General features: G+C 33.5%; 1 protein-coding gene across 1 annotated transcript in view; it reads right to left on the bottom strand.

The window, feature by feature from the left end:
• Nucleotides 1-15,650: 15,650 nt before the first annotated feature.
• The window catches only part of LOC128551170 (uncharacterized), a 35,559-nt gene continuing 31,570 nt past the window's right edge, over nt 15,651-19,639 (bottom strand). Inside the window, exon 4 of the mRNA XM_053531686.1 lies at nt 15,651-17,012. Within this exon, the coding sequence (XP_053387661.1) occupies nt 16,573-17,012 (440 nt within the window). The 3' untranslated portion in view covers nt 15,651-16,572. The remainder of the gene's footprint in view (nt 17,013-19,639) is intronic.

Below are 19,639 nucleotides of genomic sequence, written 5' to 3' on the forward strand. Positions count from 1 at the left end.
TAAGAGTTGCTGTCAAAGTAGAATGGAATACTCTTCATATTGGAGGTTCTCTATTAGTGATCTAATACCTTAAGTGAACAACTACAGAGCCTTTCACTAGACGCTATCTACCTGCGCTTTTACACTAACTGAAGAGCATTTACATGGTAAATATACAAGTACTGGAACACATTATAAACACAATAAGAATGTCATAAATGTAACGCAGTATTATAGTTAAAATATATACAAGTACATTTGTCATAAAGAACAACATAGATATCAATATATATAATCGGTTAAAACCAAACAGATGAAAGAAAGCATTTGTGTTGTTTTTCCCTAGAACATTAATTGTAGCACACCGAATAAAATAGCCTTAATCGAAACAAAATATAAACACCACTAAGACGTGCAATGAAATCTATGGTGGCATATTTCTGCCACGAGATAGCCAGGTAGCTATCGCGATATTTAAAACAATTATCTTGATAATGCGAAGTCTTCTAAAAGATTTTCTGAATAGTGGAAGGTTTCCTAGAAATATTATTGCGATATTTTACATTATTTTTTCGATACATTTTGTGTAAGTGCCCACAACTGTCATTTATTAGCTAGATAAGCTTTCTTGATACTTTCAGAAATTATCTTGTTATGAAAAGTTCGCAATAGCTTAAAGTTGGTTTTTATATCAGTTGAGCTTCTACATGAGGTTATTCTGGGTAGACTTCATCTATCTAAACCTTTACATAGCTATATTTCAACAACACTATTCAAATGCACATCAAAATTCAAAGTATAAACATAAGCTTTCAGGAACTTTTCAAAGTATTACAAATTTGTGTACAAAGCATTAGCAAAATGTAATGTGCAATTCTTGCATTGTTCAGTTCTTTTCGACACAATCGTCATAAGAAAGCTTCAACATTATTCACAACGAAATGTAATACAGGTACAAAATACAAAATACAAAATTCCCGGTGTTTGCCATGTATTCTCAAAGAAATGGTACATAGGTACTTATTTTCTACATCAATATGTTTTATATATCTTCTCACATGAACCTTTTTTTTCTCACAAGAAAAATAAAAACACAATTAATACACCGTCGTTCCAAATATGATCCAATATGGTACAGTATCAATTTATTTTATATATAGAGGATATTACATGAGTGTGTTTTCAAACGGAATTTATTAAACGAGTTGAATAAGATAATAAAATGCGAGGCTCTGCCGAGCATTTTATCAATTTTATTCAACTCGTTTAATAAATTCAATGTGGAACTTCACAAATGTCATATTCTGTCGGAATATCAAAAAATCTACTTTCTTTTACTATATAAACAAGTCAATTGACCGACGTTTTCTACACTTTAAATAACGTCGACGTCAAAGCTTAATTACATTAGTGCATTATCATTTTTATTTTATAGCTGCATGATTTCACACACTCCAAAAGCCATTAAATGAGTCATAAAGCACTCTCAGCTGTAAAAAGTACGTCACTCTGACAAGATAGTATGTAACTTTGAGGAAATAGGATGATTGGTTAACAAACTAGTACGTATACTGGACATATTAGCATGTTATTATGAAAAAAATATGATGGTCTTTTGACAAAAAGCTACGTTCCTTTGAGAAAATAGGGTGGTCGTTTGACAAAATAGTACGTCACTCTGACAAGATAGTATATACACTGGCTATGATAACAAAGGGTGGTCATTAAACAAAATAGTGCGTCACTCTGACAAGATAGTACATACACTGGCTATGATAACAAAGGGTGGTCATTAAACAAAATAGTGCGTCACTCTGACAAGATAGTACATACACTGGCTATGATAACAAAGGGTGGTCATTAAACAAAATAGTACGTCACTCTGACAAGATAGTACATACACTGGCTATGATAACAAAGGGTGGTCATTAAACAAAAAAGTGCGTCACTCTGACAAGATAGTACATACACTGGCTATGATAACAAAGGGTGGTCATTATACAAAATAGTGCGTCAATCTGACAAGATAGTACATACACTGGCTATGATAACAAAGGGTGGTCATTAAACAAAATAGTGCGTCACTCTGACAAGATAGTACATACACTGGCTATGATAACAAAGGGTGGTCATTAAACAAAATAGTGCGTCACTCTGACAAGATAGTACATACACTGGCCATGATAACAAAGGGTGGTCATTAAACAAAATAGTGCGTCACTCTGACAAGATAGTACATACACTGGCCATGATAACAAAGGGTGGTCATTAAACAAAATAGTGCGTCACTCTGACAAGATAGTACATACACTGGCCATGATAACAAAGGGTGGTCATTAAACAAAAAAGTGCGTCACTCTGACAAGATAGTATATACACTGGCTATGATAAAGGGTGGTCATTAAACAAAATAGTGCGTCACTCTGACAAGATAGTATATACACTGGCTATGATAACATAGGGTGGTCATTAAACAAAATAGTGCGTCACTCTGACAAGATAGTATATACACTGGCTATGATAACATAGGGTGGTCATTAAACAAAATAGTGCGTCACTCTGACAAGATAGTATATACACTGGCTATGATAACAAAGGGTGGTCATTAAACAAAATAGTGCGTCACTCTGACAAGATAGTATATACACTGGCTATGATAACAAAGGGTGGTCATTAAACAAAATAGTGCGTCACTCTGACAAGATAGTATATACACTGGCTATGATAACAAAGGGTGGTCATTAAACAAAATAGTGCGTCACTCTGACAAGATAGTATATACACTGGCTATGATAACAAAGGGTGGTCATTAAACAAAATAGTGCGTCACTCTGACAAGATAGTATATACACTGGCTATGATAACATAGGGTGGTCATTAAACAAAATAGTGCGTCACTCTGACAAGATAGTACATACACTGGCTATGATAACAAAGGGTGGTCATTAAACAAAATAGTGCGTCACTCTGACAAGATAGTACATACACTGGCTATGGTAACAAAGGGTGGTCATTAAACAAAAAAGTGCGTCACTCTGACAAGATAGTACATACACTGGCTATGATAACAAAGGGTGGTCAATAAACAAAAAAGTGCGTCACTCTGACAAGATAGTACATACACTGGCCATGATAACAAAGGGTGGTCATTAAACAAAATAGTGCGTCACTCTGACAAGATAGTACATACACTGGCCATGATAACAAAGGGTGGTCATTAAACAAAATAGTGCGTCACTCTGACAAGATAGTACATACACTGGCCATGATAACATAGGGTGGTCATTAAACAAAATAGTGCGTCACTCTGACAAGATAGTACATACACTGGCCATGATAACATAGGGTGGTCATTAAACAAAATAGTGCGTCACTCTGACAAGATAGTACATACACTGGCCATGATAACATAGGGTGGTCAATAAACAAAATAGTGCGTCACTCTGACAAGATAGTACATACACTGGCCATGATAACAAAGGGTGGTCAATAAACAAAATAGTGCGTCACTCTGACAAGATAGTACATACACTGGCCATGATAACAAAGGGTGGTCAATAAACAAAATAGTGCGTCACTCTGACAAGATAGTACATACACTGGCCATGATAACAAAGGGTGGTCATTAAACAAAATAGTGCGTCACTCTGACAAGATAGTACATACACTGGCCATGATAACATAGGGTGGTCATTAAACAAAATAGTGCGTCACTCTGACAAGATAGTACATACACTGGCTATGATAACAAAGGGTGGCCATTAAACAAAATAATACGTCACTCTGACAAGATAGTATATACACTGGCTATGATAACATAGGGTGGTCATTAAACAAAATAGTACGCCACACTGACAAGATAATATATACACTGGATATGATAGCATGTTCCTTTGAACAAATAGGATGGTCGTTTAACAAAATGATACGTCACTCTGACAAAATAGTACATACGTTAAACATGATAGAATGGCAAATCAACATGATAAGACAGTAATGAACACGACATAACAAGATCTGGAAAAGATACTACTTTAAGAAAGAAGATACGTCATATTCATCGAACATAAGACAGCTCTGGCATTCCGTAATTATCCAAATTTTCTGTTAGGGATTGGTTTGATTAATTTATACGCTGCTTATTCTCACGGAAAATTCTTTAGGTGGAAGCAGCATTATATTTTCATACTGAACGAGAGACTTTTTTCGTATTGGACTGGACAACTCTTCCGATACCTTATTGCAAAGAATTGTTCGAGACTACTTCCCTTGAATAAAGACACCAGTATTTTTTAATCTGCCATAACTTCCTCATTTCTGAACGAAACATATAAGTGCGAGTACAACGTTTCTTGTGCGTAAAACATTTTCTATCCGATTATCATGGTACTGTATGGTTCTGCAGTGTTTTCGGCACTGTTGGTTAAAGCATTATAACATTAACATACATTATTATGAGAGAAGAATATCAACTACTAATCTTTGTTGTAAAGTATTTTGAAATGTTTCCTATCGTCATTTAAAAATGTTTGACTATTGTTTTTCTGTCAATTCTTTTATTATGGTATGAAATAAAGTGTTGATTAAAATACTGAATTCAACTCGACTCGTACCCAGCAATTATAACCAATCTTTAGATTCAGCATTCGCCATTCCAAATATATTAATATTGAACTGAAACAGGGAATGATTTGACTAAGAAATTGAGTACTCCAATTTATATGGTTCGCTAGTTTTAGCAGTTATTTCTTTTTAAAAAAAAAAAAATTTTTTACTGCTTGTAAAGTTGTCCCGTCCAGGATTTTTTTTTGACTTAAATATTAAACTTTGAATGTATTTTAAATCACACAGTACAATACTAGTTTCTATTGTATTTTCACATGGTAGAATGAAAAGCTTTCATTTGGTTAAAATATATAGTTATGAAATAGACTACATTATTTGTATGGTATACTTAAAGCTACTCGACCAGAGTTTGTGTAACATTTTTCACTATGTTCATTTCCACCAAGTTTGGCATAGTATGTATGTATGTATGTATGTATGTATGTATGACACTGATGGTGAAACTAAAAGTAAGATATTGATAAAAATGCAAGAAGAATGTAAACTTTCTGTATTATTTCAAAAGCGTTGCAACGGTTTACTACCTTCTGCACGATATTTTTGGTATATACATTGTATATCTTTCAAAAATCAATCTTATGTCAATAAGTTTGTACCACTAGTTACTTTCTGAGTACTCATTTTATTGATTTTTGAGATTATTTTCCGCCTAAAATATGTGGGTTAGTTCCTTTAACATTTGGATAATCCGTATTTTGCTTCTATTGTTCATAGTTCATAGTACTATTTATCCCAGGCAACCCCAATTAAATACAGCTAACAATGAATTCGGATATTGCTGCATCCCTTTAGAGTTGCATTTCTTTATATATAATGGTAGTATGTAGCATTTCTTCCTAAAGCGCGTAGTTATGTTGAAGACTTCGATGAACTTGAAAGATTATATGTAATCAAACTTTCCTTCAGCAGGGCTACCGTTATCATAAACGGCGAAAATATGTCAAAAAATGCAAAATTTCATTATCGTTATTCAGATTTGGTTTTGATATTTCATAGTTTTTCAAAGACACGTCTGCGACAAGAATTGACCTTTAAGATCTGCATACAAATCATAGAGACTTTGAAATGATATGAACATTATTTGTGCCATTCTATAACCATAACAAATTAAATGGGAATTGTTGTTATTGTTCAAATTAACAAAAATGATATGTCATTACTTTAGACTGTGCAGATTTATTCATTTTGCTTTCACATAAGTTGCCCAATATCATAATACAATAACACATGCAAAAATTAAAAAAAAATATTCCTAGGATTTTCGTATCTTGACCTTCTGTATATCATGAATCAATAATCGAATCTACAGAAAAATGTTCCACAGAAACAAGATCCAACAGGAAAAAACCAAATTCCAAGAGAACACAGGCTCTCCAAAACGAAATCCAAAACAATGCATGTATGGACTTGTAAATGCACAAAATACGCAGACAAAGTAAAAAAAAAATTAGATGAGGTAAAATAATTCAATGAACACTGAGCACAGTAGGACACGCCTTGGAACGGTCAGTTGCAAAAACACCACTAGGGAGTTTAAAACATGTACTCACTTTTTAAGGGACAGGGGCCAGTTTTGTATTCTAGTCTAGGTAAATTTTATGGATAATATAAGTAAATCTATTGTAAAGGTATTTAAGTTCTGGGATTTATACAAATACGTATTCCCACGGACGAGTATTATTTTGTGTAAAATAAATGAACTTACGGAAGGTCTGTGGTTCTACCCAGGTGCCCGCTCGTGATGAAACAATGCCAGAGGGGCACCTGGGGTCTTCCTTCACCATCAAACTGGAAAGTCGCCATAAGACCTAAACTTGTGTCGGTGGGACGTTAAACCCAACAAAATAAAATAAAATAAATAAATTATTTGCAACTATTTTTCTTTTCCAATATGCAGTCACACAGACTGAAAAAAAATGTGAGCAAATGCTTCACACTGGCTTCGAACACAAGAAATTAAGGCAATCTGTTATACGTGGGGTGCTATAAACGTTTATATTTTGAAAGGAACACTCTTTTTGCATTTTTTTTTCAGTACGGATAACGCCAAGGTTTTCAACGGAAAATTTAGGGTATTGGATAAAATGTGGTTAGTAGGATCTAGAATAGTCACTTAAATTAACAAGCATTTATCGTTTTGAATGACATATTTAAAATCAGCCCGACATTCTCTAGGAAAGCCACAGTGTGTTTCACTATTTCCGCTTGAAGCTACACTAGATGTAATGCTCAAATAAACATGAACTGTAAATTCTTATGGTTAATGCTAAAAATTCCTGTCATAACCCACAACAAAAATAACATTTGCAGGCCTTAACATGAACATTCAGAAACGTGTAAGCATTTATTTAGTTTTTTCTATGCACAGATGTAGGGATAAATTCGAAAAATGTTTTTGTTTGTTTGTTTTGGGTTTAACGCCATTTTTCAACAGTCTTTCAGTTATGTAACGGCGGGCAGTTAACCTAACCAGTTTTCCTGGATTCTGTACCAGTACAAACCTGTTCTCCGCAAGTAACTGCCAACTTCCCCACATGAATCAGAGGTGAAGGTCTAATGATGTCAGACACAATGTCGTTTATCAAATAGTCACGGAGAACATACGCCCCGCCCGGGGATCGAACTCACGACCCCGCGATCCGTAGACCAACGCTCTTACCTACTGAGCTAAGCGGGCGGGCTTCGAAAAATGTAGATTGTGACATAACAAAAAATGGGCTATGTATGAGGATGCAATTATTCACTTAACTTTCGTTATCGTAAATTATTTCTATTATTTTTATGCTCCCCGAAGGGCGAGCATATAGTAGCCACTTTGTCCGTCCTCCGTCCGTCCGTCCGTCCGCCCGTCCGTCTGGAGTATAATTTGAAAAGTATTAACGGCATTTTATAGAAATTTCACATAATTAAAAAGGCCGTTGAGACAAAGAGCATTGTCAAAGAACCATAACTCTATCTTGCCTAGCTTTTGAATTATCTCCCTTTATTATACAAAATAATTAAGGCTTGTCCGGAGCATTACTTGAAAAAATAGTAATGACATTTCATTGAAACTTCACAAAATGATAGAGGCCATTGACGGAAAGTTCAAGGTCAAAGAACCATAACTCCACCTAGTTTTTTAACTATCTCACTTTTTATACAAATAAGGCTTGTTCGGAGCATTACTTGAAAAGTATTAACGGCATTTCATTGATACTTGACAAAAATGATAGAGGCCATTGATGGGAATTGCAGTGTCAAAGAACCATAACTCTACCTTACCTAGTTTTTGAATTATCTCCCTCAAGCACATGCATCGGGGAGCATCATTCGGTTTTACCGATTCCTTGTTGCGAATGAAATACAAAATATAAACGTTTATAGCACCCCATGTATAACAGACTGCCTTAATTTCTCGTGTTCGAAGCCAGTGTGAAGCATTTGCTCACATTTTTTTCAGTCTCTGAGACTGCATATTGGAAAAGTAAAATAGTTGTTAAAAAGGCAGTTAAACGTAAAAGAAGCACTACCGAATTATTATAGTTGATTTGTACTGTATTTAATCTTTTATTTTCAAAGTTAATGCAAGCAGTAGATAACCGTTTTGTTAAATATAGAGGACTTGAGACTGTATGACTAGTAGGCCTTCCCTCGTCTCGAAATCCAGGAATTTACTACAGTACAGCCTCAGAGAACTATCTTATAAAACTGCTTTTTAAACAGAGAGGAATAAATTCTTGCACAATTCTTAAAACTGGAAACGTAAACAATATTGAGGAAATTGTCGTTTAGGGAGTAAGACTACGTTGACGCATGCAAAAAATGTATAATGTTATTTTTAAAATTTTGCGATTTTTTCCATATTTATTAGGCATCTATACATAAAACATAATTTTTATATTAATTTTTCTTTTTATTATCAGTACTGTGTTATAAAACTGGACTGCTTTCATTTGGTTACACTATTTTTATATGGAATTCACTATTGCTAAATACTGGACTTCACGAGTACATTGATTCTGTATATTAATTGTTTTTTCTCGTGCAGTTCAATATTAAATAAACAGTCCAATATTGAAATAATATTGGACTCCACTTGGAAAATACTGTACCGAGTCCCATTGAAAGCAGTCCGATATTAAAATTACAGTACTGCGAGTACAAAGGAATGACGTCATGACAAGTTTTTAAATGTTAAATATGTATTTGAACTGCATTACTTGTATCATTTTGCTTTTTTTCGCATATAACATAGGTTTTTCAAATATCTTCTTGATTGTGAATTTTATTCAACATTGTATGAATGAAATAAATTAAAAATGAAATTGAAATGATGAAATAAAATGATGTAAAAAACATGAAAAATATAAATAAAACAAATTCAATCAAAATAAATCGCCCTGTGTGGGATTCGAACCCACAGCCTCCTTATCGCAAATGTTAAATCACTAGCAAGATCACTCAATTCTATCAACTGAGTTACCGAGGCAATTTTAATCTGTACATTATTTGAAATATATTTATAGTTTAAAATAAGTCAAATATCTTTAAAACCCTTATTTAATAAATAAGATTATATATCTTTCAAACCCTTATTTAATAAATGGAACAGTCTTGAAAATCCAAATCTAAAAATAAAAACGACTGGTCACTCCTAAATGTTTGTCCGTTCTGATTGGTCGGTCATGTGAAACCAAGAAATGATTATTTTTAAAATAGTATCGCTATTCATATGTTTTTTTTTCGACCAATAGTTTTGTTCTTAAAAAAACATTTTTTTTAGATACACATGTTTCGATTGATGGAATGTCGTACACGCAATCATATTATCATGGAAGTCAATGGGAAAACAGTTAGCGGTATCTAACCTGTGAGACGCTTTTCTTACCACCGTTATTTTTACCTGGTCAAATGCTTTCAAAATATTAAGGACGCTCGCTACAGTTTCCTTTTTTTTTCTCAATAATAGATTTTGATGAAATGTTTTGTATTAAAAGATCATGCTATGATGTATTGAAAAATGAAATAAAAGTACCAGGTCACCAGCTTTGTTTCAATTTAATTTTCCCCTAGATATGGTGCTATTTTAAACATTTTTCAAAATTTCTGTAATAAACAGAAATCAAAAGAACATGGTTTTGTAAAGAAAGGAATACTTATTCAGCAGACCCAAGGGCTATTTATGCATATTTTTGTTAGTTTAAAGTTGGTACTTCTGCTATTTTATCGAGTTTCACATAATAGAATTTAATCAAACTCTGCACATACTTTAGGTTATGTCTACCTAATCTAAACCAAAAAGAAAATTGATAGGTCACCATATTAGATTTCGCTTAAATCAAATTACAACGAGGTGGGATGTGGCGGGCATTTATACGACGCAGGTTGGTACGAAATACTCTTTCAGTGTTTGAGCAAATGACTTAGAAATATATATATAAAATTATCAAACGGCAGATTTCTTAATAAGCGGATTTTAAGGTGTTTCTGATGCATTTTGCTGGCATAGAACGATGAAAGTTTCCGCCAAAACCTATAGTTTACGAATGTAAGGTAAGGGATTAGAAACAGCTGTGACTCAATGCAGAGTTTGAGCGCCGGTATAAATTATTTGTGTGAGATTATTTCAAACTCGGGGCAGCAGTTTTATACAAGAACATTTTTTAAAATTTCATTATATACATATAGGGAAAGTGACCACGCCCCTTGGTGGCCATGCCTTTTTGCAAATCTTATTAATACAAGCAATCTTGGTAGATGGTCACACATTCACCATTTGTGTGAAATTATTATTAAAAAATCCGGCAAGCAGTTTCATACAAGAAGGTTTTTGTTTTAAAGTTTCCACAATGTACATATAGGGTAAATAGACCACCGCCCTCTGACTGCCATGTTTTTGAGAAATCAGAATAATTTGAACAATCTTTGTAAATGATTTTTAGTGTGAATTTATTTCAGAATCAGATCAGCAGTTTCATACAAGATTTTTAAAGTTTCCACCATATACATATTGAGAAAAGATACCACGCTCCCTGGTGTTTTTTGACGATTCGTAATATTTTGTAACACTCTTGGCAAAAGGATACACAAGGACCATATTTATGAAAGTAATTCAAAATCGGGCCATCAGTTTTATACGAGAAGATTTTCTACTATATACCAATAGTGACCACGTCCCCTGGCGGCAATGTTTGTTTTGTTGAATCAACCTTGACAGAGGGTTACATAAGGACAATTTGTGTAAAACTATCTTGAAATAGACCAGCGGCTTAAGAGAAGATGTTGTTAAAAATGTTCCTATGTTTTGCTCTGGCGGCCCATTGTGCATCCAAGCGCAACCGTTTGAACAAATTTGAAAGAGGACCAGCCAAGGAATATCCAGTCCAAAATTCATTCATTCAACCTAATGGTTTCAGAGGCCATTGCAACCAGTGTTCTGAACAGAATTCTCTGAATACCTTTTAAAGAAGACTATCTAAGGATCATCCCTTTGAAGTTTCAACAAAATTGGCAAAGTGGTTTAGAAGAAGATGTTGTTTGAAGGAAGGTTTGACACACGACGTAATATAAAAGAGTATTTCATCTTTCTTTTTTTTCTTACTTATATTTCGTGGCCACGAACTAGCAAAAATCGTTTTTTTTTCTTAGTTATATTTCGTGGCCACAAATTAGCAGAAAAGATCGTTTTTTTTCTTAGTTATCTTTCGTGGCGTCGAATTAGCAAAATTGTTGTTGTCTTATTATTAACAAGTTAAGAATTAAGAAGTCGTTTTTTTTTCTTCTTACTAATATTTCGTGGCCACGAATTAACAAATTGTTTTTTGTTTGTTTTTTTCTTAGTTATATCTCGTGGCCACGAGATAACATTTTTTTTTGTTTTTCGTCTTTTTTTCTTAGTTATATCTAGTGACCATGGCCACGACATAAATTAAAATTAAAGAATCCGATGTTCTCTCCATGCTCCCATAGTAGGTTACCTTTTTACCAGAATAAATTCAAATTAGTTGAACCGCAGCATATGTTTTTTTTTGTATTTCGTGTACAAAATAATTTAATGTTTTAATTGCTCGTTTAATTCTGTCCCTTCAAGTACAATTTTTATCCAGGTTTGAATTACATGACCCTCAAAAGGTATTTCATATTGAAAGAAGGAAAATACGGATATCTAACACTTTTCAGTGTATTTTGGTTTCATTTTTATCCGTAGAAGTCTACATAATTCATTATTTTACTATTATGCGCGTTAGCTTTCTGATATAAGCTTAAAATGTATATGTCGCGGGGCTCGTGTTGTCATGTAAAGCATTTTCTCTCATTTTTGAACAACTATGTATGAAAACGGGGTTTTCGACGGCTTCAGTGCCATTCTGTTAATGACTAACATGGAATATTTGGGTAATATTATTAGCAAAATACCAAGCACTTTACATTGAACCCTAATTTTCTTTAACAGGGATGTTTAAAATAGCTCATATCTTGCTTTATATCGTAATTTCTTTTAAAAATTAATATTTAATAAAATTATCTTTCTTGTTAATGTAGCTTTAAAACATCTTATTTCTAACGTAAGTAGTATTTTCGTTTTATCTGCTTTTATTTAAACAAATTTCACAGCTTAAAATACTTACAGCAGTACCCCTCGTTTGACATTTTTATGGAAACATCGTTCTGTATGCTGTTATAGTGTTCATATATATTGTTGAAAAGCAAATAAAAAGCCGAAGCTGTGTTCCTCGAACAGACCAGTGCCAACGCTTTTGAATTCTACATTTAGATGAATAAATCAAAGGCCTCGATTCCATGGTAATATCAATTTAATTTAAGAAACCACAATTTTCTACTTAAATTTGAACAATTTTAGAGCTAAGTTTTAGTATATAAGTAACAAATTATCAACGGAAACTGAAAAGAGGTACTGCAAATCAAACTGTCCAATTTGTATTTGAAAATGGCCGCAGTAAGTAACCTTTCACCCAAATATATATTCCCAATAACATCAGTTACCATCAACCATTTTCTTACATTCCGCATAACATTTCAATATAACTACATAACGAAAGAAATTCAGAGCGAAAGGCTAATAAAAATATTTCAGCAAATAATAACTGTTTGAAAAATAGTTCAAATAAACAAAATTCACAGAATTACGTACTTTCAAAATAAAATCTATCAATTTCGCGCGGTAACTGACACGTAACGTCATGACGTCAATGACGTTATTTTAGGCAACACAAGATTAAGCGTCAGATCGGAGACAGGTTCATGATTTTTTTTCCAGAAGAATGGATATAAAACACATTTAGTTTGTCGTAAACGTCGTCGTAAATCGTCAAATCAGCTTCCGGTTGAGCATGCGCACATACAAATTTTAAGCTAACATACCTCCTTAACGTCTTCTACATCACAATCTAAATAAGGGAAGCTTACATCACTAAAATTAAAGGCATTTATCTTACATAGGTAATATCATTATACATAAAGAGATGTAAGTACAACATAGTATCTGAAATGTTAGCTTTTTTAACTTCAATTGAAGTTGCCTATGATAACAGGTTTCAACCATCCGAGCCAAAAAGTACGGGTACATCATCCAAATAATGCGGTGTATAGTTTTTCAAATGCATGAATAACTTATTTTATTTTATTTAATACGAAATTAGTTGCTACCTATGACGCGGAAAGCCCGTCACAAGGTAAATTAAACTAAATAAAGTCTTGACAGTAAAGAAGCAATTCATGAAAAACAGTGTTATATATTTGGTAGATAAATTCATAAAAATAATTTGTATGAGTCTGGACTATGACGTGCAACCACATTGACAAGCAGACTCAGTTTGATTTAGTCGTTCATGGAAGGTGTGACTTACAGGTCTGAGTTGCTCTTACTGCTTGCGTTTTATTTTTCATTTCTTAACTAGTAAACTTTAAGAGCCCTCTCATTATCATACAAATGCTTTTTCACCAACTGCGTGCAAATAGAAAATCCGTGGTTTAGTAAATTTTCAATTAAAATAACTTTCATGCATATGTAATTTTGCGAAATAATTGAAATACAATAGAGTTAACTCACAAGTATATTTTTTCAGAATAAGTGATTATTATACTTGCATCACTGTCATTATTTTAAACAAAAATTAGCTGTCAGAAAATCAATGGAATAAAATAAAGCTCCGTTTTTGATACCAACAAGATATGTAAACATTTTATTCTTTATTGTTGATATTAAAGGTCTAAAATAGCTAACATTGCCCCATACCACTGCCATTCTCTTATGACACTTATTATTATCGCATAGTGCGGCAATTTTCCTTTGATCTTTACAGTATGTTAAATATGATAACACACATTATTACTACAAAATCTGTGCTGATATTTTACAAAATTGTTACGCTATATATCAACAAGGAAATCGCTATGGAATTTCATTAGAAAGAAACTGTTGTGATATATATCAGCACAGTAAAACTGTTCCGATATATATCGCCACACGTTTTCTCATACCTCGGCCAGGTCCTATCGAGGGTGTTAACAGGGAGATTCTCGCGCTCACGTGCTGTTATAACACCTTTTTATATATGCGAGTTCCGTGGCAAAGCGTAAACATCATTCGGCCCCAAAACGGATAATTCAAAACGAAATGACGTCAAAGTAAAAAAAACAGCTCAGACATTCCCGCGCATTTCATGGAAATTTAATGACGTTGAGGTAGGATGTATTCATTCATTAGTAATTTTTCCGCGTTTTATGCTAGAATAGCGTTAGCGCATGTTCATTTCGTGTTATAACATCTGTAGAATCCCTCGGGATACGTTGGTACCCTCGCCTTACGGGCTCAGGTACCAACCAATCCCTCGGGATTCTGCAGACGTTATAACACGAAAAAACATGCGTTATCCCTACAAAGAAAAGATGATTTTAGCTCCAATTTACAGTTCGCAGAAAAAGAATTATCACAAACACCTACATTTATAAAGTAAAAGAATAAATAAACTAGAATGTTTCAAAGACTCGATAGATATTGCCAAATTCAGAAATACATGAAAAATATGAAATTCTGAGGTTTCTCAAATGTTTCTTGTTCTTTGTTTTTCTTTTCACAAACAAAACAACAAGTTTTACAATATGTTTGGCTAGTGAAATGCAAAGATTTAAAACCAGTGCAGAAATCTGTTGGATACTTTTATCTGGGGGAAACATTTTCTAAAACAGAAGTTTTCGTGTTTCAGTCAGCGAGTCGCAGAAAGGGAATCAAAAGTGTAAAATTATAAACAAATTCAAATGAAAATAATATATAAATTTTAATGATAAAACTATGCGATGAAACAGTAATATGTAATACTCGTGTGTTACGAAGATATATCAGAGCTAGGGGTACATCTCGGTATTTTTCTCTGCATATCTGTCTCGACCTACCGGCCTCGACGATATGTGCAGAGAAAAATTCCCTCGATGTACCCCTAGTTCTGACATATCCTGGTAACACACTCTCACACATACTGTAACTATTACATAGCATATCAAGAATAAAACTTTTGGCATTTTTGGTACTGCTTAGATATTTGTATGATCTGCATTCTCCCGACTGCTTGTCAGGGAAAAGAATGCAAATAAATAAGCAGGTGAATGTAGGACATTTTAACACTCAAACTAATTCAGTTCCCTTCAAGTCTATTATGTAGTATAAATAGTGGACCGCAAAAATGTTTTCACTGACTCCGAAGACGTCATATAGCGGAAAATTTGTTTTGTAGGGATAATGCATGTTTTTTCGTGTTATAACATCTGCAGAATCCCGAAGGATTGGTTGGTGCCCGAGCCCTTAGGGCGAGGGTACCAACGTATCCCGAGAGATTCTGCAGATGTTATAACACGAAATGAACATGCGCTAACGCTATTCTAGCATAAAACGCGGAAAAATACGAATAAATGAACACATCCTACCTCAACGTCATTACATTTCCATGAAATGCGCGGGAATGTCTGAGTTGTTTTTTTACCTTGACGTCATTTTGTTTTGAATTATCCGTTTTGGGGCCGAACGACTTTTACGCTTTGCCACGGAACTCGCATATATAAAAAGGTGTTATAACAGCACATGAGCGCGAGAATCTCCCTGTTAAAACACGTTTTCTCTCCTGTTAAAACATCCCCGAAATGTGACAATAACAGCAGTTTTATGCTAGAATGTAGCGTTTACGTTGTAGTTCGTTTATTTTCAATTAAAATTTCACCATATAAAATCAGATTGGTGACGGATTGATAAAGATGTCCATAAAGATGAATACACACACAAGTCGTAGTAAATATTGTCGTAATTAAATTTTCCAAAAGTCAAAATTTCCGGTCTTACTCAATAAGCGCCTAAATAATCAAGACTTTCACAATGGCGGCCCCAGACAGCTGGAGGCTGAACACCACGAAATCTAGCTGTTCTTTATTTCACATAAAATCCACTCACTTCATAACGGTTTTTCGACATTTTCTAGCGTATCAGATTTTCAGAGACTTATATTCCCATAAATAACTAGATCGCTACTTTAGAAAAAGAAAAAGAAAAAGGGGTGTTAACTTTTATATAAGAAAACTACAGTTCGTTAAATACAACCCGCTGAATTTGCTACTTTTCGCTTCTTTCAATTTCTCTTTTCGTGACATTAAATTCTTACGCCGCCATTTTTATATAGCATGCGATAGGAACATGCCGATTTATTTAGAATGCAAAGTGATACATACTGAAACGCGGTAGGGTAAAAGTAAGCACGTTGCTGCCAAGAAAATGCACTAGGAAAGGAAAAAAAGATCAGTACTATTTATATTTGGACTACTTGTGACTAGACCTGCGGAGGCTTACATTCTATTTGGTAGTGATCAGCTTGGAGACGAAATTCAATTTGCATGGTATTGGAAATATTTTTCTCATTTGTTTTCAGTTTTGTTTCATATATTTCACATACGTCGTTCATGTTATCTAACAGCGCTCCAAGCCTACGCGGGGCCTTCGGCCCCGCTCGGGCTTTCCACGTATGGGGATTTCTCTATTAATACGTGTTCCTTAACTTTAGCTAGCGAATAGTCTCCTTTAAGCTTATTTAAGACATTTCGGATAGGACAAATGTAAGACATATGACATTTTTTATATTTTGATCCACCACCTGCTATCAGTATACCAACCGCTTTTTGCCCATCACGCGTGACAACCAAAGACCCAGAATCACCTTTTCTTGAGAATGTCAACAAATCGGGATCTGGCCTAACTGCAATCAAACCGTTGAACGTTAACGTTTGATTATTTTTAACACAAAGTGCAATGTCTTGAACACTCTTAGCCTGGATAGTTCCTATTGTCAGATTTGTCGTAGCTCCAAACTTCATCACTTTTTGTCCTAGCGGTATGTCATCTAGAATATCTCCGGATTCAAAAGACTCTGAAATGTAGATTTTCTGTATAAAACGAATACGAAACTATTCACTTTGAACAACCATCATCAAATTATTTTCAATAGATTAAAGGGAATCGTTCGCAAATGAGTCGGTCTATTATACAATGTCAAAACGTTTACATAATTTAAAAACAAATGGAGATATATTATGACCCTTCTAAACTCATGTGATAGCCCAGCTTTAGTATTCCCACTTTCTTCTTCTTCCTTTAATGTTCTGGTTGTTTTATTTTTTATTTTCCCCGTTAATGTCCTGTCTGGTGTTCCTTACATTTGCCAAATTACTCAAATATTTATATATATAGTTTAAATGAAATAAACGATAGCTTCCTTTTACTAATCTCATGTGACTTATTCTAATCAATCAAGATCTGGTCGTTCGATATTGTGCGAAACAAAGCCAAATATATATACATTTTCATGTATTCAGATTATATCTATGATAGTTATGGAATCATACCATTAGACATTATTATAAAAACCCATAATTGAACAGTATTTTTTTTTACCCATCCTCTCATACAACATGTAACCAAGTCGTCTATAAGACAATCCTGAGATAGTTAGGGCGAACAAAAAAGGTGACATATACATAGAGATGGTACCTAAAAATTCAAATTCATCATTTTTTTCAGAGTGAAATGATAGCTAAGTGCACCAATTTACTAAATATATTTATGGTTTTCCTCTTCTCAGTGTAAAAGATAGAAATATTTGATATTTAAAAAACGACTTTTTCAAAATATTTGAGGCAAAATAGACATCTCTTGTATTGACCGTTTTTCAATGATTTTAGGATTTTCCCAATTACAGTCTATATCAAAAGTTTCCACAGCTAATTAAATTCTATAGAGTATAATATAAGTTTAGTCTACTTCAAACACATTTTGAAAGCGCCTATACTTAACTTCCTTTTGTCTTTTAATAAAGTCAAATTCCAAGACAATCCACGAGTCTAAAACTCATGAAAAGAATCTGAGTGAAAGAGAATGATATGCTCTTTATTATAAGCTTACCAAAACCATACCAAAAATTATGTGAAAAGTTATTAATGTTTTTATAATGTGTTTATATTTTAAATTTCCACTCATGAATGCACTCAATTCAGGTGATAACTGTTGATACAATTGTAAATGGGAGACCCCAAAAAAATCTTTCTTCAAGTTGCGTAAACTGTTTAAGTTGTAAATTAATGTTGATATCTGAAGTTATCCGCTTACTTTGTTTACAACAATAAATAAAACACTTTATAGTTTGTTTAAGGTAGTTCACCTGTAGCGGAAATCACCAAATAAAGAAATCTCCATATGCTTTTTCAGCATTTATTCGTTTTACATGGAAAGCAATGATCATGATAGTTCCATGAAGAGAATGTTGAATTGCTTGAAATAAATTGCATGGGGTCATTACCTATCAGCTACCTTAAAATGTTGTAATTACAACCACTACCTTTGAACATTGTAATTTTATTTTATGACAATGACTTCTTGTGTTACATTATTTGCAGCAAAGTACTCTTGAAAAGTTAAAGAAATGCTTCAAAATGACTAAAGCATAAGAAACACCTTCAAAATGATTCATTAAAGGGATGAATATAAGCAGTCTAGCTACTTTGTTACACAAACGTAATACCAAATTAACTTTTTTGTTATTTCTCATTGTCGGATATATACATTTTTCATTTTAATATACAATTTTTGTGTAAAACAATGCATCACCATTGAGAACAATAAATAACTTTGGCTAAAAGACCAAAACCTAATAACGTTTCTTAATGTCGTAAAATTTCTTTAAAGGAATTTATGCATTATTTTACTTTATGTTCATGCATAACTAAACTTTCTATCAGGGCCTCACTACAACTTATAAAATAACAGTCAGTGTACAATAGAAAAAGTGGAAATTTCACAGGTCGCTCAATACAACAAAAACGAAAATGTTGCAGGCTCGGCTTGAGCCTGTTCATGGACGGTAGTGGAAATACATACCGTCCACAACCTCTATCTAAGCTATGATAAAAGTGTACATGTTGTATATTGAATGCAAAGAGATTTAAACAAATGTAGGTCATATTTTGTCTGCCTGATCAGTTGTTGCAAAAAGGACCTGTCTGGTTTTCTTTCACCTTTGATCAATGTTTTATGTTGGCTTCAGTTTATTGGTCAATTCGGAGTTGTTCCCCTTAGATTTTCCTTGGTAGGTACCATCTCTAATATACATAGTGTACAGCATAAATATGATATATGATGAAGAAATAAACTGTAAATACAGTTAAGATTTTTAAGGTCTATTTTACAGTCATGATGTAATTATTTTGTTTGCTTAGAACATAAGTGCCAATAAAAAGTGAAAAAAAGAGAGATCTTTTTCGCTTTTTTGCCCTACACGGATTAATTTTCATTAGGAATACATTTCACTTTCTTTCTTCCCTCATGGAATGCTTATTATACAAAATGTATTGATGGTCTGACGAAAAAGTGAAATTTGAGTAGGGTGTTAGTGGTATACGGGGATAGTTTTTCCATGTCACCGTTTTAACAATTTGTTGAAAGGAGTATTGGTTCATTTTTAGCTCACCTGTCACGCAGTAACAGGGTGAGCTTTTTTGATCG

This window comes from Mercenaria mercenaria, chromosome 19 (assembly GCF_021730395.1).
Source record: "Mercenaria mercenaria strain notata chromosome 19, MADL_Memer_1, whole genome shotgun sequence".
In the NCBI taxonomy this organism is placed as follows: Eukaryota; Metazoa; Mollusca; class Bivalvia; order Venerida; family Veneridae; genus Mercenaria; species Mercenaria mercenaria.